General features: G+C 51.5%; 1 protein-coding gene across 1 annotated transcript in view; it reads right to left on the minus strand.

Annotated features, from left to right (window-relative positions):
• Window positions 1-216: 216 nt before the first annotated feature.
• Window positions 217-21,525, minus strand: part of Cntn5 (contactin 5) — a 376,198-nt gene continuing 354,889 nt past the window's right edge. The window contains exons 21-27 of the mRNA XM_013009536.1: window positions 21,022-21,452; window positions 18,762-18,869; window positions 17,673-17,782; window positions 7,023-7,209; window positions 6,352-6,464; window positions 1,238-1,406; window positions 217-465 (exon numbers count right to left, since the gene is read on the minus strand). Coding sequence (XP_012864990.1) covers window positions 365-465; window positions 1,238-1,406; window positions 6,352-6,464; window positions 7,023-7,209; window positions 17,673-17,782; window positions 18,762-18,869; window positions 21,022-21,452 — 1,219 coding nt within the window. The 3' untranslated portion in view covers window positions 217-364. The remainder of the gene's footprint in view (window positions 466-1,237; window positions 1,407-6,351; window positions 6,465-7,022; window positions 7,210-17,672; window positions 17,783-18,761; window positions 18,870-21,021; window positions 21,453-21,525) is intronic.

Raw genomic sequence — 21,525 nt, forward strand, 5'->3', positions numbered from 1 at the left:
GGACCCGCAGTCTTCAGCGAGATTTCATTCTCAGTCTGGGGTCTGTGCCGCAACAGAGCTGCGGACCACAGAGCCAGCGAGGCGGGCGCTCGCTCAGAGCCGTCGACAGAAAGCCAGACTCCACGCATTAAAAAATTAAGAATACATTTGAAGGAATCCCCTTTGCTTACAAGGCTCGCCGCACACACTCTGCATATTTTGTAACTGGGTTGTCCTCTCAAAGCAAAGCCTGGTGAGGAGGCAGCGTTCCGCGGCCCCGTGTGAGTGTACCCGCGGTTCTGCGGTTCGAAGCTCCTCTTCGGACGGGTCTCCACCTGGGCTCCTGGTGGCAGGTGTGTGGAGGAGCCGGCCAGGGGCTGCGGCCTCACCAGGCGGCGGGCGGGAGCAGCAGGGCTGAGGCCAGCACCGCCCAGGATGACACGGACCCCGTGTGCAGCGTCGACTGTGCACTGGTGATTTTCCCCCCTGAGGCAGAGAGAGAAGAACCGATGCTCAGGCCTAAAAGACCAACACGCCTGGGCTTGGCCCTGGTCCTACCAGTTAATGATAGGGGTGCATAGCGCAACACTTAAAGTTTCTCCGTGAAACAGGAGAAGTGTCTCTCCTTGTGCTTGTTAGGAGGCTGAGATGATCTCATGGATAGCAAGGGCTCAGCAAAAGCAGACACTTAATAACTGTGCTAATAATGAAAATGACCACTCTGAGTGTTGGTGGCTCAGGCCTGTAGTCCTAGCTACTCAGTTCCGAGCCTGCTTGGGAAGGAAAGCCCGTGAGACTCTTATCTCCAGTTGACCACCAAAAAGACAGAAGTGGAGGTGTGGCTACGTTCAGGCCCCAGTACTGGCACAAAACTAATGACCAATCAAGTTTATAATCTGCTTGGAAGTCAGTAAGCATCAAGTCGTCTAGCAGTAGGGTAACAGACAGGTAGGCATCAGCTAGTGCAATGCCAGTTTAAAGGCAATATTCCCAAAGCCAAGCGGGCTGGTACCGAGATGGGAAGGCCAGGTGGATCCCAGAGATGGGCACATCCTGATGAATACAGCAGCCTCGAGCTAGAGATTCTGCAGTGGTGAGCGGCTTGCCATGCTTGAATTCATGGGAGGAAGAGAGGAGAAACAGGAGAGACCCATCTCAGCATTCCCGAACTCTGCGCTTGTTGCGCAGTTCTGATGCGATTTAGAGCACCTTGCAGCGATCACAGCCATCAAGCGAGGCCTGTGAGGCCCAGCCTTACCTGAATATGAAGGCACTCTGATTTGGGAACTGGCCGTTCCGTCCCCTCCTTCGCTGGACGCCCGAACTTCAATGATGTAGACGCCCGCCTCCGGCAGGGGCACCACTGCCTGCGGCTTCTGGGTGACGATGACTTCGCTGTGGCTGTGGCCCTCCTGCCTGTAGATCACCTGCGAGGACAACAGAGCTGCTGTAACAGTCGGCGGCTGTGGCCGTCCACCGGCAGCGCCCATCCTCCCAAGCCCAGCGCACGGAGCTTAGCTATGTGAGCAAATGCCACGTGCGTTATCCACGGCCGTCGGGGCACACAGGGGCTCTGAGGTACAGAGAGAGGTTAATTCCAGAGCAGGTGGTACCGGAGCTAAGGCTCGAAAGACAGAGGGTTTACCAGCTTGACAAGAATTCAGACGGAGCTGAGGGAAGATACACCTACAGGAGCACAGGCCGGGTTTGTGCCGGCGCGATGCGGGCAGGTGGCAGCGAGGGAGCGGCCGGAGCGCTCTGCTGCCAGGTTCTCCTGTGAGCACTGTCCCAGGAGGGCCTGAGTGTGAAAGGAGGAAAGGGAAAAGCCGCTAAGTAACAACACATCCTTAGCCATATAGGAAATGGCTGGAGAGTTGAGCTGTGTTCAGTTGTGGCTTCCGTGGTGGTTTGCGTTGTGGGGAGCTGGCCTCTGGGTAGCAGCAGGTGGCTAAGTGAACGCTTTCTTGTCACCTCTGTGTGGTGGCAGACCTGAGCTCACCTACGTGCATGCAAACACCAACGCCAACCAAGACTCACGACTGTCCAGTTTCTACCAGGAAGCTAAGCAATAAGTGAATTTAGAGAATTCACGCAGGAGCCTGGGGCCCGGTGGGGGTGGGGGGCAGGGTTAGTGAAGATCCGTGTTCCGTGCTGCCTAGCTGCTTCACTGGGCTGCTCTCCTGCTCTTGCTGGTGTCAATTTGGACGGCACAGAACGGTCAAGTAGCAGCCCCTGACATGCTTTCCTTTCGTGTGCATGCTCTTTTAAGTATTGCTGTTACTAAAATAAGACTTGTGTGCACAGCGGAAATAGCAATGGCGTGGTCATCACATCAAAACCATTTCCTATAAAGAAAGCCAGAGAAGCAAAATCAATATTCTACACCTTTCTGCTGAGCAAATTTGGGCAAATCATTAACTTTCCTCAAACTGAATTCACTCTCTTGTTTGGTTGAAATAATGTCACCTGTTTCATGGTGGTACAAGGAGAAAGACCTGATGCTGGATGAGAGAAAGCTGTGGGGCTGGTGGGAGGCAGCTTGACTGAATCCCAAAGGACGGACTGATGGGAAGACAGACAGAAGACAAACACTCTGCCACCACCTCCCTACTTGCTATCTATCAATCTGTCTATCTGTCTGTCTATCTATCTATCTGTCTGTCTGTCTGTCTATCTATCTATCTATCTATCTATCTATCTATCTATCCATATTCCTATCTCTATCTACTTTGTGGAAATTGTGTTCAAAGTAACATGAAACTAAAGTTTAGAGAAGCAGTATTTTCATATACTGAAGCCTAGCTGTTCTTGGTTCTCTTTGCATGTAGTAATATATTCCCTTCATCTTCCATGGGTTTAAACTTACTTGGGGTCTTTGCAGGAAAATGACTTCATAAAGCACAGCATGATCTGAAATCCTCTTTACTGAAACCCTTTGGGAGGATACCATAGCTTTGATGGAAATGCAAGATGGTAAAGGAGTCTTACTATTTACCGGGCATTGGGCACCTGCAGCAGATCCACCAGAGAACGCCACGTGTGTGCTCTCCCCCCCAGGCCCTTCATGGCCAGACACACAGCAGCGCACGCAGTGCGACACGTGTGGTGCGGGCTCACGTGTGGTACTGCGGCAGTGCAGAGTACTACTCATGTCGGGAATCGGAAATGGTTTCTGGAGGATGCTTATAGCAGTTTCTTTATGCTTCATAACTGACAGTTCTATCAGGATTTATGCTTCTGAGTTTGACTAGCTCTGTGATGAATTAGAATTTGATCATCTACACGAGACAATTAGACATGAGATTTATGAACACGGGAAAGGATGTAAATTGGCGAGGATTGGCAGGGGAGCGACGGTGGTAGAGGACACTGTTGTTAGGGTTTCATAAATTACAATTTTTATGACAAAGGAAAACGCAGCCAGCAATGCATATCTAATGTTGCTGTAAAATCCAGAGTTGAAGAAAAATTTATGGATCAGTTGAGATTTGGGGACAAAAGGCAGAGGCAATGGAAAAACATCAGTTAATGGTCGCAAAAGGAATTTGTGATTAAACGTAGTCTTTACCAATGGTCTGTAAGGCTCCATGCTAGCTGCTGCAAGAGGTGTGCTCAGGGCAAAGTTACACTAAGTTTATGGTTTTAGAGAACTTTGGCCCATTTTAAGATCCCAGTTTAGAAAAGACAAGTGTGAAGAAGTCTAAGGCGTCATCAAGACACGCTAAGAATAGTTATGGACAGCAAGGAGGCAGGGGAGTTCTTTGAGAATCTGGACGTTGATAGATCACCAGTTTCCATGACAGCTGTATTTATGCAGAAAGGAAATTGTCTAATGTCAAGACTGCTCTCAAATTATACTGAAAAAACCAGAGAGTACTGGATTTTCCAAAAATAAAATCCTAAACAATTCCGTGCTTTCTGCAGTTCCCCGAGGCTCAATCTGGACATGAATGCTCTGTGTGTGGTACAGTAACAGACCATGGAGGGAATGTGCCAAAAACAGAAGAAGTTTTTTGCCAGTGATGTCTGTCAGTATAAACATAAAAAGGGTGGACCGTGTTGAAGTGAGGGCCTCCCCTCCCTGTCCCCCCCCACCCCCCCCAGCACCTCAGATGTATGGATGTATAAGGACTTTGTCTTTTTGACCCCCCCCCCAGCATTTCCGTCAAGTCTCCCTCATACATACTTGACATATGGGCCATTTTTGTTTTTTAAAGGAATTTTACTATGAAAAATATTAGGCACAATCGAATGCAGATGGTATGAGGGGTGGCGTGGAGCCCTTACTCAGATGGGACCAGCATCCAGCAGTTTCTTTAAATTGGTGAGACACAGGAAGAGGCTGTGTTTCATGTTGGGGATGAATATAAGAGGAAAGAGGCGTATGAAGACGTACAGCAGAGAGAGTGGGTGTGGACTTACAGCTCCCTGGGGGATGGTGGGATCCAAGGCCGGCTGGGAAGCACCGCGTCTGTCTGTCCCAGGACAGACAGAAATCTGCATCTCATGTATCCTACATGTCCCACAATCCTGTACAGCCCATGCATCCCTTATCCTGAGGAAATCCCATCTAAAGCATGCCTTCTATACCCCTCACATATCCCCTCTATCCCACACAACCCACACACCTGATACGTTTCATATATTCCATGTAACCATGTATCCCACAGCCCCAGGCACCCCGTGTACCTCACAGGGCCCTTCTGTCCCACATATCCTCCACACCTCCCATATCCACGCAGCCCACAGATCACCTAGACCCCACCCCATGCAGATCGTGTGTCTGTGAGGCCAGGGCTGCTGGTGAGCGGCCGCAGATGGCGGCTGTCTGTAATGATGGTTCCTAGGACACTCGGAACACGTTGGGCTCCGGCTGGGGCTGACAGGTGCGGCGTGGAGGTGGGACTGGAATGGGGGTGGGTGACTAAGTCCGGGAAAGGATGTTCTGTCGATGTGGACTAGAAACACAGTGTTCTTGGTTGACAGCCTGAAGCCCTTGTCCTGAATTCTCGATGACAGATGGTCCCTTTCTGTGTGGGAGGGAGTGTGCTCTGGTGGGGAGTGGACATTTCCTCCAGTGAAGTCCTGGCCTCTGGCATCTACTGCCTATTTTCCTTTCCACTTGAGGAAAGCAGCCGTGTGTCTGGGAAAAGTGAGGTGAGGATAACGTGGCTATTTATCATGTTGGTAACTGGGTTCACGAGGCAAGGAAAGCCCCCCATGCTCAGGATTGCTGAGAACCGCGGCTCACTCTCGGTGGACAGAGGGGGCAGCTGTGGGCGGAGGGCGGGGCCTGGCTGGTGTCGCGCCCAGCCCGCAGCCTGACGTCCGCTCTCCTCTGGCAGGTTCTGGCGTCTTGCGCTGCCGTGTGCTTTCCCCTCGCTCTGTTCTGCCCATCCCGTCTGGGAGACCGTGTTATGCCTGAACGGCGGCAGGTTGGTTCCCAACCGGACGGACCACATCTCTGGCTCCTAACCACGGAGGAGCGGCTCTGAGGTCGAGGACAAATCAGAAGGACATGGCCTTTGGGGGAAGGGTAGGGAAGGATCTGGAAAATGACCTCCTGCCACCCCAATGGTCAAACTGAATGCCCCTGAGCTCCAGGACAGATCTGAGTGTCTGGGGGCTTGTGTGTGACTGGCTTACCCTATGCAGGGCAACAGGCAGTCTTAAGTGTCGAGAACTGCTTGCCCTAAAATGTGTATTCCATTTCTGTCGGCTTCTGCTTTCGGCTCTCGAATGTAGCGTGTTAGACCCCAGATACTCTTACTATCTCCGATGGTAGAAAAGCCACCTATGATGATGTGTGCAGTCTAAATATTGCCACAAAAACGTTTTCCAATCTACGGTAAATATCCAGCTAGTAATTGCTTGGAATTGAAGGCGGTAAACAGAAGCCGAAATTGTGGAACAAGAATCTGAAATTAAGCCAATTCAATAGGTGGACCACATACATTTTAAACAGAGGCAAACCTGGTTTCTAGCAGCAAGCTGGGCGGTGTTTTCCCCAGTGCAGGGCTGCTGTCAGTGCCCGGCTGAGTGGCTGGGAGGCTCAGAACTCTGCAGGGAGACAGACGGCCGTCTCTCTCCCTGACTTCCCTTCCCAGGCCCTGGCCTTACCGCTGAAAGCATGCATCTTTGTTAATACCAAGTCCTTCTCCGCATCTGCCTGTCCGGAGGGTCTGCGGAGCCCGGGCCTGGCCCGTGTGGGTCTTTCTCCTCGAGGAGCATACCATATCCCTTCCTGGCCGTGGACCGGGCAGCCGGGGTTGCCTGCCCTGGTCTCCGCGCGTGCCTGGGGGCGGGTGCTCATTCTCTGACAGGAGAGCAGCCAGCGCGAGACGTGAGCGTGGGGGTGGAGGGGGCACTGACCTTGTAGCCTGTGACTTCGGACTCGTTGGCCAGCGGCCTGACCGGCTCCCAGCCCAGGGAGACCTGAGCGCCTTGCTGCTCCCACCGGAGGCCGCTCGGAGCTTGGCTGGGCGCTGCGGGGCAGAGAGAGAGCAGTCAGAGGAGGAATCCAAGATGCATGTCTTCATTTAAAGCCTCTGGGGAGGGCGTGGAGGGCGCCGAGGGCCTCCTCCCAGCCCAAGCCTCACCAGGGGGCTTGGCTCCAAGAGTGCCATTTTAATAGCTACTCCACTGAGCTTTGGAACTCAAATCGTTTTTATCTCCCTTCTGTGTCAGAAATCGCTTAGCCTTGTTTCAGGGGAAGATAACCTTTGTCCACCATGAATGCAAAGTTTTCTGACTGCTTTCGGAATTCAGATTTCAGCCTGGAACCAAGACGCGGGATCAAAACTCCTTCTTTGACCCCACCCTTCCAGAGCCTGGGATGGCTCTGAGGACCGTGTCCCCCCCCCACAGATCCCGCCAGGCTGAGGACCGTGTCCCCCCTTCCCCCCCCCCAGGCTCACACCCCGCGAGGCTGAGGAGCGTGTCCCCCCCCCCGCCAGGCTGAGGAGCGTGTCCCCCCCCACAGACCCAGTGAGGCTGAGGACCATGTCCCCCCGGCCCCCCCCCCATCCGGGCCCGCCGCTCACGGGACTTCTTGGTGACCACGCGCACTTCGCCGCTGGCGGGCCCGTAGCCCGCTCCGTTGTAGGCCCTCACGGTGATGTGGTACAGCGTGTTCCCTTCCAGCCCGGTCAGGACCGCGAAGGTCTCGTTCCCCCGGGTCTTGACGGTCTCTGCTGTGCCTTCCTCCTCCGCGTCTTTCCAGTAGCCAACCTGCCAACGTGTCAGACAAGACGAGGTCAGGACCAGGGTCCTGGTGAAGATGCCGGAGGCCGGCTCTGGGAAGAGATCACCCCGTGCCCCGTTCCCACATCAGCACCCGAAGGGCCGGGCGGGGTGCTGGGACTGTGCGTGCGGGGGTCAATGAAGGGAGCTGGGCAGGACAGCGCCGCTTCCGCCATGGAGCTGCGGAAGGGAATTTTCTAAGCAAGAACCCTGGGGTAACCCCTCAGGAGGGTGAATCACCACCTCCAAGCCGGGACGTGGGTGAGATGCAGAGAAACATCGATGTTAAGACATGGGTGGGGGGAGCTCCACCTCCCTTCCCGCCCTTCGTCCCTTCCCTTTCCCTCTTTCCTTTTCCTGATCATTTTCTGAGTGCCCGTCCTCTTTCCCCCCTCCCTTCCTCTCCCCTCCTTCCCCCTCCCCCTCCCCTCTCTGCCTCGGTTCTCCTCCCGTGTGTGGGGAGTGGAGCTGCCCCTGCCCTTCCTGCTGGCCAGCCCGGGGCAGGGGGGTGTTTGCTTCTTCCTGCCGTGGTGGGTTCGCCCTGCGGGCTGCGCCCCTCCTCTGCACGGGACTCGCTCCTCACACGCCCTCAGCCCTCAGCTCCGTCAGTCCCACTCGCAATGGTTTTGCAAACCGCTTAATGTATGTCATAAACAGGGTTGCTGAAACTCCAGTAATTCAATCCTTTCTGACGGAACCCTGCCCGGAAGGCCTTTACTGATCCTGACTCGTAGGAAAGGAGCCTAATAAAGTGGTCAAATCCTATTTTTTAACCCCATTTCCCCACCAAATTGAAAGCACATTATAGCTGAATGACTGAACTTCAGAAAATTGCTTTTGAAAGCTAGGAAGCTAGGAGCCTGGAATCCTATCTTTTCTCTGCTGCTGGCCCCATTATTTCTTGTTTCGAGAGCTAGCTCATCTTGCTTGGTCTTGAGCATATTTTTTTAGCCAAAAAAAAAAAAATCTAGGTTATTTTCAAGCTGCAGAATTGGCCGAGAAGTAGTTGGGTGAACAAATGCTAGCTTTCCTTCCTAGTTGCTGTATCTGACTTCCTTGTCTCTCCAGTAGCCTTTGGCGGCATCACAGGATTTCAAATACAATTATGGTCAGAAAGAACTGAGTTGGATTGAATAACAGATGACAAAGTTTGCTGCTAATACAGACCGGTATGAATTCTGGACTGCCAGATATTGACTACTGGATGTTTTGATGAACCGCCATAATACGAACTATCCCAAGAAAACTATAAAATGTCCGTTACGTAACTCACTGTGAGGACAGACTTCTCCTGTGCCACCTGAATGGAGGTTGAGCCCTAGAGAGAAATCTAGAGCTCTTATTTTTCCTAGAGCATATCTTTAGGAACGGGGTTGGGGTGGCTCCGGGCGGGTTGCGGACGGGGCACCGTGAGGGCTGAAGCTGAGGAGCCACGCGAAGCGCCCTGGTTCTGCTGCGGTCCCGAGACCAGTCCATAGAGACGCAGGGGCTGTGATTGTTTGCCGGAGACAAAGCCAGCAGGAGAGCGGAGGGAAGGGGTGTGGTGGGTGTGGCGTGGAGGGGAGCAGGGGCAGGACACACCAAGGGAAGCCCAGAGGGAGAGCCGGTGGCCGGGAAGCAGGCCGAGTTCCGGAAGGCTCGGAAGCAGGAGTCGGGGTGGAGGAGCCACTGTCAGACTTGTGTTTTGGGAAGATGCAGCAGGGGAAGGCTGCTTTCTGGGGGCGCTGCGGGCTCCGCTGCACTGTGGCTGTGCTGGGCTGCCTGTGGAATAAACTCCGCACCGTGGTACAAGTCTCCACGCCGCGAGATCTCTGCATCTCCCCAGCGCCAGTGTCCTGCACCGGCCCCTCCTCACACAGCCTGCCAGGAAACGCCCAAATCCAGTCCACTGGCGGCTGCCGGCTGGCGGCCCGCTCCTCGGCCTCGCCTCCGCCTCCAGTTTCAGCGTCACTGCGAATCTTCCGCAACCATTTCCCCAAGGAGACCTTCCCCTCCTCAGCTGCGTCCCTGGCTGCCGTTTATCACCATGATTACTACTTGTAATTATGAGTGCGTGAAATCACCCTCATTCCTCCGTTGATGCTCTCCTTTAAGATGGTACAGAGATGATCATTGGTCCTACTGGATGTGAAGAACTGATGGCGACCAGGTGGCACAGTGTCTCCAATCAGGAGAGGCCTGGGCTGGACCTGGGGGGCAGGGGGACCCCCAGGGCTGCTGCACAGGGCCTGGGCTGGACCTGGGGACCCCCAGGGCTGCTGGACAGGGCCTGGGGGGTGGGGGGACCCCCAGGGCTGCTGGACAGGGCCTGGGGGGCGGGGGAACCCCCAGAGGTGCTGGACAGGGCCTGGGGGGCGGGGCGACCCCCAGGGCTACTGGACAGGGCCTGGGGGGCGGGGGGACCCCCAGGGCCGCTGGGCTGGACCTGGGGGCCCCCAGGGGTGCTGGACAGGGCCTGGGGGGTGGGGGGACCCCCAGAGGTGCTGGGCTGGACCTGGGGAGCGGGGGGACCCCCAGGGCTGCTGGGCTGGACCTGGGGGCCCCAGGGGTGCTGGACAGGGCCTGGGGGGTGAGGGGACCCCCAGAGGTGCTGGACAGGGCCTGGGGGGCGGGGGGACCCCCAGGGCTGCTGGACAGGGCCTGGGGGGCGGGGGGACCCCCAGAGGTGCTGGACAGGGCCTGGGGGGTGGGGGGACCCCAGGGGTGCTGGACAGGGCCTGGGGGGCGGGAGACCCCCAGAGCTACTGGACAGGGCCTGGGGGGCGGGGGACCCCCAGAGCTGCTGGCCTGGCCTGGAGGTGGGTGCGACACCCAGCAGTATTGCCATCATGAATGTTTTGAACATGGAATCAAATGACTTCGGGGGAAAGCTTCGCTGTGGGGGACAAACAGGGTGCTTTTGGGTTTTAAAATTCCTTGAAAGTGTGTGAAATTGGTCCGTCCTTCAGGATGGAGGCGTCCCTGGGGTGAGTGTTCCTTCTTTGACCTTTTAACTCTGCATTTTCTTGTTTCTTTTCACTCTGCATTTGCTGACGCTTTACTTCCAAGGTTTCTATCTTCTTCGAGGACACCTATTTATGGGCCAAATCTGTCTGTCCTTCGCATCCACCATCTTCTCTCTCACCTTCCAACTTAAGCATTTTCTTACTCACTTACATTTCCTTCCAGGTCATTTCTCAGGTTTAAGTATTTAGCCATACCAGGCGTGCCCAGGCGCCTTACAGCTTCCAATATGTATGTCTTATCTTGGTGACTGTGTTCCTAATGATCTCACTCCCCCGAATCTAGAAATGTTCTTGAAACTGAAGAGACTATTCTTGTGCGCTGTGTGGAGAGTTAGAAGGATTTCTTTAGCAATTGTCTTCTTATCTGTAGAATAAGCTTTTAGGAGGACAGGGATGCCGGCTCTTTCTGCTTGGGCGGAGTGGTGGAGAGGAGTTCCTCACCCCAGCCCAGGGCTGTGCTCTGGGGCTGACCCAGGGGAGGGCCGGCTGCCGTACAGGCTTCCAGAAAACAGACAGAAGCCTGGGCCCGGCTGGGTGCAGTTTGTTTCACTGAAGCAAAGATAAAGAAGGAAGAGGCCAGAGGCTATTTCCCTGCTTGCTTGAACCTAGAAAATGGGATTTTGCAGCTGGGTCATTGCACAGAGATGAAAGGGAAGGAAACAGCGCACTGTGAGGATTCAGTTCCCTCGGCTAGCTGTGGCTAGCTGGGTCTGCCGCCGAAGGATTCAGTTCCCTCGGCTAGCTGCGGCTAGCTGTGGCTGCCACCGAAGGATTCAGTTCCCTCGGCTAGCTGCGGCTAGCTGTGTCTGCCGCGGACCGCGGGCTCTCAGGGGAACTTACGTGTGGCCACCTGATGCACTGCCAGCCCTAACATGGAACTGGCAATTGGTGGGATTGGAGGCTAGAGCAGAAATGTCAGTCAGCCTACTGTCCCGCCCAGTCCTTCACCGGCAGGTGCCCCGTGAAACGTGACCGACTTTCCCTGTTCCTCCTTGGAGAGGGGGGTGGGGGGAGGAAGAGGGGGGGTGCCCTTCCCGGCTGGAGGCTGGCGGAGGCCTGGATTGTTGGATCTGGTCGGTCTGCAGGTTCCTAATCTCCCGGGTTTAGCTGTGGGTCCAGTTATTAAATTGACTATTCACAATCAACGCTCAGTGATGTGAGGGCTGGTACGGTTGCAGGCTGATTCCTTGCTTTGTGCCCAGAGGCAATTTTGTCATAAAGGAAGGACACAATTTAATGAATCAAATCAAATAAATAATGCTTAAACTTCTGAATATTTATGAGGCAATCCAATAATGATTAGAAGATATGAAATGAAGGTTAGAATACAACAGACCATAATAATGAATACCATTTACTGAATAAATTTATATTTATTTTTGAGAATGTTAATTTCTAAAAAAAGATGATTTCTACAAATATAATTTTGTTTTTAAATGCGTTTAGTTTAGTAAGAATCTTTAACACATTAACTTCCTTCACATTCCTAAGCGTTCTAAATGAGCACGTTGATTAAGAAAATTCTGGAATCATTTGAATCCAACTGATGTAATATCAAGTGTTTGTGCGATGACCTGTGACCCTGTCTACTAACACGTGTTAATTAAAAGAATAAAAGTTAATACTTTCAGGAAAATCATAATCTTGGGATGAACTTAATTATATTAGGTAATGCTAGAGACTAAGTGTTCTGGAGACCACAGACCTAATAGATTAATTAGAAAAGGACGGAAGCTGAAAACCATAGACCTATCGATCTGAAGATGGTTGAAGTCAAAAGAAGAACACAGTAAGGGTAGAAGTGGTCCCTCAAACCAGAAAAGCAAGATGATAAAGCCAACACTACTTCCTTGGGAAGACTCAACATTTATAACTGTCTTTTAATCAAAGTGATCTGGTGATTGAAAGAGACAGTGGGACGGTGGGAAGGGGGTGAAGAGAGGGAGGGAAGGAGAATACAAACTATTGATACAAACATGCCCAGTACAGATTTGAGGGACAGTAAAGAAATACTGGTAGGAATCTGGATGAGTGAATCTGTCCAGAGGAGAAAGCAGAAATCTGGGAAACATTCAAAAGCAGGGTAGAGTTCCCCCCGAGAAGTTCAAACTAGAGCAAGGAAGAGTTGTATTTGTGGCTATTTTGTTGGAATTCCTCTATAAACACCCTCTTCTTTGTGGTAGAGAAAGTTGGAAGTTGCTGTATCTGGTGGAATGGAAAAGGAAGGCTCAAGTGGTAGAGTGTAAGGCCCTGAGTTCAAATCCTAGTACTTTCCCCTCTTTTCACAGAGAACGTATTCCCAACCTATGTACACCTAGCACGTTATTTTTTCTAAGTTTATATTTTAGGAATTAAAAATTATGTTTGATGAAATGATGTGGCTGCTGAGGAAAACTGAGTGGAGGTTGTTCATAAATGGATAATTAGGTAAGACAGACAAACAGCCCCTCATGTCGACTCCACTTCATAATACAAAGTTAGAGAGAAACGTTAATTAGAAACAGAGATGATTGTCGTTCTGTGCCTCCCAAAGTAAAGAAAAGTTCAACACCTACACTAACAGAGATCAAGACGTAGAAAGCGAAGCGCTCCATTGACGGTGAACTCGGGGCTTCGGGGGGAGGTGGACGGTGCTCTGGGCACCCCCTTCCCGTGACACAGGGACTCCAGACGCCTCCTCCGTGAGTGTGAGCAAGGGGAGCTAGCCGCCTGCAACATGGCTCAGGAGAAGCCATGGGCTACGTGTGCACACAACAGTAGGAATAGACCCGCAGAATGTGGCGGGAAAATGTACAACGTGAAACCTCCGTGTGATCCTTCCGCTCCGTGGCTGAGGCTGCCGGTGTGAGGGCAGAGGGGCGCGTGCAGACGCGGGGAGCCCGGGCCTGTCAGGCTCTGTCTCTTACATGCGGCTGTGGCTGTCCGGTATGAACTCTGCAGCCAGTGGCTGGGCAGTGTTGGGGATGTATGCACTTTCATCTGTGGATTTTTTTGAAGCCTTACCTTTCGGCAATCACCTCCTCACTGAGAAGTAGGCAACTGGCCAACGGTAATCTGTGCTTGAGGCACGGTGGTGCTTTCCCTAAAGGTGTGCAGCTACGTCATGAGCCATCTCCTTTCCTGGTGCAAGAAGCCGGCTTTGGTCTGTGTCTGCTCTGTCACAGATGCATTACCAGATCAAAATGTAAACCCAGACTTCCTCAGGAAGAACTGGTTGCAAATGGGTTGTCCTACGAAAATGTCCACTAAAGTAATGAAGCATTTGTTGCCATTTGCAAGTTTACTTTTGCATAAATGTGCACTATGAGTTGAGGGGAAGAGGCAGGTGGCTGCCGAGCCCACAGGGGTCCGGGACAAAGGATAAGAAAACACCTCCTTTTGATACGGTCCATTTTATGTGGCCATATGCACATAGCTATTGAGCCATTGTGATCCTCTCCTAAGAACATCCTCCTTTGTTCTCAGTGTGGGAATGCTCAGAGTGCTGTTTAACTAATCATATCCAAGTGTAATTGTTTGTCTTTTACAATCCATTGGATTAATTTGTAGATTTATAGACGTATTCTAGTTCCAAGAAATGGAAACAAGAGGCTTGTTAAAATTGTATTGTTTGCAGTTCTTTTTTCTTTCTTTTTTCTCCTTTGGTTTATTCCCTGTTGTCACTGTTTTGGTTTCAGCACCCTTTGTCTTGTATATAATTTTATCTGATTTGGGGAAGGGAAGGGGAATTACAGAAATGGTGGGACAAAGGGTAATTCAATTCAACACTGGTACTCACTAGACACTATGTTGGAAATGAACTATATGACTAGGGAGGGAGGGGTCAGGAGGGAAAAACTGGGAGAAAATGAGGGAGGGGTTCAACTGTTCAAAAACAAGTGTGCTCATTACCTGACTTATGTAACTGAAACCCCTCTGCACATCACCTTTACAATAAAATTTAAAAAATACCTCCTTAAAAGTGACATAGTGAGTTCACATCTATATCCAAGAGGGGAAATTGGAAATGCTTCTGAATATGAAAAATGAGCCACCGATCCTTTGTGGTTCTTTTTGTGACAAAACAATCTACTCAGCTGAATATTCTTAAAAAATAAAGGGCTTCAGTTCCAAAATGTTAGTAGAGAAGCTTGAAAACATTCCTTCCATGAATCTAGCATAATATGAAAAGTCTGTTATAAAAGACTGCTAAAGAACTTTGGAATCACTTTGGGACCATGAAAACTGTGTTTGTATCCTTGATTTTTTTTTAAAGTGAACTTACTGATGCTTTTTAAAAATTTAGCTATACTGAAGGTAAAATAAAATCAAGCTCTGTGACCATTAAAAAAAAACCAGAATTACAGAAAAAAGAGTAATTAATTTGTTAATGAATTGTTTCACAGGGGAATGACTGAAATACTATATTTTTGACTTGCTGATTTTTGAAAATCCATGGCTTCAGTCTCATAGTTTATGAAAATAAAGGAGATAGATTGAGAGAGAGAGAGAAAGAGAGAGAAAATGTGAGCATCTAAGTCAGAGTACACAGACTTTCTAGAAAGAAGTAATAGAATTGTCATCCTATTTTTCCTCTTACGGTTTAGTTTTTTATATTCTTATGTTCATATAGTCATAATGAAGCATGAGACTCTAAAACATCTGCTACCCCACCATATGGGAAAGAAAAGCATCTTTGTTTCAGCCTTTTAGTAACTGGCTTTATTTTAGCTGCATTTCCCTTTGAACTTGAATCTGACAATCCGTTTCCCCTTCCTGACAAACGCATCGAATGCAATCTGCCCAGAATGAGCTATGTATAGTCAGACGTGGCCAGCACCATTTGTTTTTGCCTCCTGCTCTAATGATTAGAGTCGGACCATAATGAGTGAGAACAGCCATCTTGTCCCTTAAGAAATTCTCACCACAACTTATAAAACAAAATACAATTTGTGCCTTTTTGGTGCAATCCATAAGTAGAAATGGCTGTAGTGACATGTCTGAAATGAAGTCCTGAATCACACATCCACAGGAAGATTAGAAAAGAACACCAAGTCTCACACACTGCCCACAGACACAGCAGCTAGGGCGCCGGTGCCGTGGAAAATGGGTCAAACTCCCTTCTCCTTCCTTTTTCCTCTTAATAATAGACCCAGAAGAGTTCAGACTTGAAACAAGGGTACAACACTTGTCCCTGTGATAAAAAAATTGCACGGTTGCTTAGTGTTTAAATGATTCCAACTACTAAGAAAGTAGAAGTACAGTTCATTCTCTTGCAAAACATAGACAAACAAAAAACAACCAGACTAACCCGTAAGCACGGGAGGCTGCTCTGCACTCAGAACATAGCATGCCACATGCAGAAAAGGTGTTGAAAAGTTCTCCTTCCCATTTCTCTCAATCAGTGCAGATATTTTGTTGATGGTTGTGAGGCAAATGGAAGGTATTTAAGGACAGAAGTGTTTGTTCACACAAAGAACCTGAGACACTTGAGGACCCAGATGCCGAGTGGTCCCGGGACCATTGTGCAGTAAGAACTGCATTGTTCGGGTATTCCCTTTGCTTACACTAACTTCTCATAAACCTCTCCAGCGGCAGCGCTGCATTTGGGGAGAAGGATGAGGTTTTCCACGTCTGTCCGTCTAGTGCTAGCCCAGTGCCTGATGCTCAGCGACCGCTCGATGAGGAGGAACGCCACCAAGGGATCCTCTCCCTGCACTAACTCCATTTCTCTGGTCATCTTCCTGATCTGGGAAAATCGATGGGAAGTGATGTGATCTGGCCTTCTCCTCTCCTTTCTGGCCAGACTGACATTGCTCTGAATCTAAGCGCTCAGGAAAGCCCTTGCCTGCCCTGGAGAGTAGAGGGGCTGCTCTATGCGTCCAGTACGGACCAGTCACGGGATGCGGTCTCGCCGCAGGGTCGCACGTTCGAGATGTAGCCCCGGAACCTGCATGGGGCCGGGCGGGGCAGGGCGGGGTGTGATGGAGCCGGGGTGGGGCGTGATGGAGCCGTGGCGGAGTGTGATGGAGCCCGCCAGGGCGGCAATCCCCTCGGGGTCATGCTTATCTGTGGAGCTCAGCTGCTCCGTAAATTGTGACACTGCGACTTTGAATCGCGCCCCCTGTCCTCAGCTGGCAGCGCCATGCATCTCCATGTCCAGGCTTTCCATGGTGAGTGTCTGCAGCCTCAGCCTCTCTCTCAGCTCATCAATACGTCGTGAAAACTCTCTCGGGCTTGTTCAGGGAAAGTCAGCCCCGCGCTCCAGTTCCGGGAACTGCGTGAGCAGTGGGCACATGGGTGATGTGCAGCCGGTCTGAAGGCTGCACAGCCGCACGCCAGCCATCCGTGCAGGTGCCAACCCAACAAAAAGACGTTTCAACCCGGGAAGCATGGTAAGAGTTTAAGTCCTGTTCGAATCGCCAGAGAGCCAGCCGAATTTCTCTTGGTGGAGGTTGAAACAGAGGAAAAGGAAGAATTACAAATGAACATGACGGTCCCTCCACTCCTCTCCAAATGTTTCTGTGAAGTAGAAGGATCGACCCAAGCTCGGCAGCCTCGCTCTCAGCCCAAGACCAGGCAGGGACCCAATGACAAAAGATGAACACAGATGCAAAGCTCCTCAATAAAATTATAGCCAACAGAGTTCAGCAAGTAATAAACAAATCATACTTTATGATCAAGCAGGGATGCAAGGTTGGTTTAACATGTGTAAACCAATAAAGGTAATACATCACATCGACAGAGCCAAGAACAACCACCACAGGATCATCTCAACAGATGCGGAAAATGCCTTTGACAAAACCCAACATCCATTCGTGTTAAAAGCTCTGGAAAAGCTAGGAATAGAGACAACACATCCCAAAATACTGAGCCTATACATGACAGACCGACAGCCAACATCATAATAGTGAAAAATTAATAACAAAGAATGTCCATTCTCTGCACTCTTTTTCTATAGTTCTGGAATTCCTAGCTAAAGCAATGAGCAAGAAGGCAAGAAAAAGACACAAAAGGGATTCACATAGGGAAAGAAGAAATCTATCCCTATTTGCAGAGGATACGATCTTGTATCTGGAGGACTCAAAAGCCTCTATCTCAAGCTCCTAATTATGATCGATAACTGGCATAGTAGCAAATTTAATCCACCCCAAACCAGTAGCTGTTCTGTGTATCAACAAAGCACAAGCAGAGAGGGAAATCAGAAAAAACCAAAAAACTCCATTCGCAATTGCCTCAAATGAAACCCCATTTGTTCACCTAGAATTCCCGGGTTGTGTCAGCCTAGTTCCGTCTCTTTTAAGAAATCTTTGCGTGGTGCTCTGGCTGCTGCAGGGAAGCAGCGGCCGCGTCAGCAAAGCAGCCTGGCGTCCCCCCAACCCGGAGCCAGATTCCGGAAGGAGGCGGTGGGGGCGCCAGGCCAGCGGGGAGCGTGGGCTGTGGGGAAACCACTCCCCGGTTTCCTACCTCGAATCCCTGTGGGCGCCCCAGGCTCTCCGCAAGGTGTCTCCAGGCCACCAGGATCTCTGACACCGACACACTGGTGGCTTGCACGTCTGTGGGGGCAGCGCTGGGCTCTGCGGAGGGAACACGGGGGAAAAGGTTCGGCTGTGACACACTGCACCCAAGTGAGGCACCTGTGACCCCCGGGGAGGGGAGACTCTTTCCTGTCCTCTGACCCCCAGGTGTGAACTCCTTCCTGTCCTCGTGACCCCAGGTGTGAACTCTTTCCTGTCCTGTGACCCCCCCAGGTGTGAACGTCTTCCTGTCCTGTGACTCCCCCCAGGTGTGAACTCCTTCCTGACATCTGACCCCCAGGTGTGAACTCCTTCCTGTCCTCTGACCCCCCAGGTGTGAACTCCTTCCTGTCCTCTGACCCCCCCAGGTGTGAACTCCTTCCTGTCCTGTGACCCCCAGGTGTGAACTCCTTCCTGTCCTGTGACCCCAGGTGTGAACTCTTTCCTGTCCTGTGACCCCCCAGGTGTGAACTCCTTCCTGTCCTGTGACCCCAGGTGTGAACTCTTTCCTGTCCTGTGACCCCAGGTGTGAACTCTTTCCTGTCCTGTGACCCCCCAGGTGTGAACGTCTTCCTGTCCTGTGACCCCCAGGTGTGAACTCCTTCCTGTCCTCTGACCCCCAGGTGTGAACTCCTTCCTGTCCTCTGACCCCCAGGTGTGAACTCCTTCCTGTCCTCCGACCCCCAGGTGTGAACTCCTTCCTGTCCTGTGACCCCCAGGTGTGAACTCTTTCCTGTCCTGTGACCCCCAGGTGTGAACTCTTTCCTGTCCTGTGACCCCCAGGTGTGAACTCCTTCCTGTCCTGTGACTCCCCCCAGGTGTGAACTCCTTCCTGACATCTGACCCCCAGGTGTGAGCGTCTTCCTGTCCTGTGACCCCCAGGTGTGAGCGTGTGTCTGTCTTATTCTGATGCAGAGGTTGGCAGTGTTTATGGAGAACACAAGATAGCGAGAATCTCTCTCCCCGTCTCTGAGCATGGCGGGGTCTTGGGGCGCCGGTGATGGTGGCTGGTCTGCAGGAGTTGTTATCTGTGGGTCACCTGGGACACTTACGGAGCGGCGACACAATCTGACTTGGATGGTGTCACGTAGGAGCAAGAGAATGGACAGTGTGGCCAGGCTCAAGGACTTCTTCGCCGCCTCTAAACCTGACCGCATGGGCGTATACATGGACTGGAGGCCGTGTGGACGCCTACTGTGAGATGTCTCATTACAAAGAGAAGTTTGGGTCGGGTGGAGTGGCTCACACCTCTGATCCCGGCTGCGTGGGAGGAGGTTTGAGGCCACCTTGGGCCTGAAGGTGCCCAAGACTATTTTTAATCAAGGGCTGGTGGATGGTGCGCGCCTGCAATCCTGGCTACGGGAGCTGGGGAGGAGGCACCGTGGCGGGCAGGGAAGCGTGAGGCCGAGGCGTGACGTCCACGCCAGCCCTGCTTAGAAAAGCAAAGCAGTGGAAGGGGCTGGCGGGGCGGCTCACAGGGAGAGCACCTCCTCTGGCAGAGCGCCCTTAGCCAAGGCGAGGCCCGAGTTCACTCCCCGGCACCTCCTGAGTAGGTATTGCCACCTACTGCAGCTTGGTCAAGCGTTCTACCTCTCTTCTCTGCTTCTCCCATCTGTAATACGGGAGTGATAAACATTTCTCAGGGCCTGGGTGCTTCCCTGAGCTTCAGTGCTCAAGGCTGGTGCTCTATCACTTGAGCCACAGCTCCACTTTGGCATTTTGGCACCTAATTGGAGGCAAGAATCCCACAGACATTCCTGCCCTGGCTGGCTTTGAACCGTGATCCTCAGATCTCAGCCTCCTGAGTAGCTAGGATGACAGGCGTGAGCCACCGTGCCTGGCTTCCCTTATAGATTATTTTTAACATGGTTTTATTTGGAATTGTGCTACAGTTACATATAACATGCACATGTGCCAAGGATTGCATTTATAATGCTCTGTTTACTCCATGTAGGCACAAATGGAGTAAATTTCATTTGATTTCTGATGTTCCAACCCCAAGGCTATGTGTCCACGCGCCAGGAGTGAGCTGTGAATATTTAAAGGGCAGGCGCTGACTTTTATGACAGGTGCCAGTGAACAGGAATGTTTCTGAAGGCCCAGCCGGTGGGCTGTTTGTTTCTGTTTTCTGCTCGGGGTGGCCTTTCCCAGTCTTCCTGCACACACGTCTGAGTGGCGTCTGTCAAGAAGTGTATTTTATTTGAGGTTGCACGCTCCATGAACAACAAAATATTTCTAGCTTTGACATGGCCGCGCGATAACAAACGCATGTGAGATGAAATGGTAGAAGGAAGGCCGTGTAGTAGGTCAAACAGTTCTGTACGAAGTCTAGTAAAAATTCTGCCCCACAGAAACTGGAGAGACTTTAATACGAATCCCTTATCATTGAGAAAAGTTCAGATTAATCTGTTGAAATAATTATTGGGGGATTTTGTCTTTTATTCCCTTTTGGATTTGGGAAATCATGTAGAGGGAGAGAATTTTAAAAAGATTGAATACCTTTTTTTTTCAAGGTGTTATGACAGCCACGGGAAACACTGCAAGCATTCCCTGAGATCTTCCTCTTCCAGGGGAAGGCAGCGGTACACCCCATCTGGGTGTCTGTGTGTTATTAATGGAAAAATACCAGCCAGGAGCAGCGATCCTGTGCTGCAAATGAAGACTTTTTCAAAGGTATATATTTGTATCAGCAATGATTTTCTTTTGGTAAAACCCTTCTACAATCACATGCTACAGTCATGTCAACTCCAAAGCTTGGTTAATTCACGTTAATCTTCTCACCCCGGCCAATGTTAATTCCCATCACGAACGCGCTGTGAGTTCCCGTTCTGCGCCCTTTGAATGCGTTTCGCTCTCTCCTTTTGCTCGGTGGTTTCTCACCCTACGTTACTCGTGCATCGACTCGATGTAAAACAACACACGTTTCCTCCCAGGACAAGGAGGGCAGCTGACCAATCACAGCTTCTTTTCTATTGTAATTTTCTAGGAGTTTAAATGCTTGATTTTTGTGTGCACACGAAAGGAGTGTGGTGTGTTTGAGCGTGCGTGTGGACAGGGTGTGGTTTACGTGGTGGGGCCACGTGGTGCCGTCTGTCATTGCCTGGGTGGATGCTGGCCAGGCCTCGGCCTCTGCATTACTGAAGCAATCACATCTCCCTCAGACAGACGGGGTAACGGTTCAGAACAGCCCGTCCCCTCCCGGCCCCTGTCCTGGTGCAGCCCCCCTGCCTGCCCCCCTCCCAGTGCAGCCCGGCCCTTCCATCCCCTCCCAGTGCAGTGATGGTGATGGTGGTGCTGACAGTGTTGCTGATGGTGATGGTGCAGTGGTGGTGACGGTGGTGGTGACGGTAATGGTGATGGTGTTGGTGCAGTGGTGGTGACGGTGGTGGTGACAGTGTTGCTGATGGTGGTGGTGCAGTGGTGGTACAGTGGTGGTGACGGTAATGGTGATGGTGTTGGTGACAGTGGTGGTGCAGTGGTGATGATGGTGTTGGTACAGTGGTAGTACAATGGTAGTGCGGTGTTGGTGACAGTGTTGGTGACAGTGTTGGTTGTGATGGTGGTGGTACAGTGGTGGTGCAGTGTTGCTGATGGTGGTGGTGCAGTGGTGGTGACAGTTTTGGTGATGGTGGTGGTGACGGTGGTGGTGACAGTGGTGGTGACAGTGTTGGTGACAGTGTTGGTGACGGTGTTGGTGACGGTGGTGGTGATGGTGTTAGTGACAGTGTTGCTGACGGTGTTGGTGACAGTGGTGATGATGGTGGTGGTGCAGTGTTGGTGACGGTGTTGGTGACAGTGGTGGT

Source organism: Dipodomys ordii, unplaced genomic scaffold, assembly GCF_000151885.1.
Source record: "Dipodomys ordii isolate 6190 unplaced genomic scaffold, Dord_2.0 Scaffold10, whole genome shotgun sequence".
Taxonomy (NCBI): domain Eukaryota; kingdom Metazoa; phylum Chordata; class Mammalia; order Rodentia; family Heteromyidae; genus Dipodomys; species Dipodomys ordii.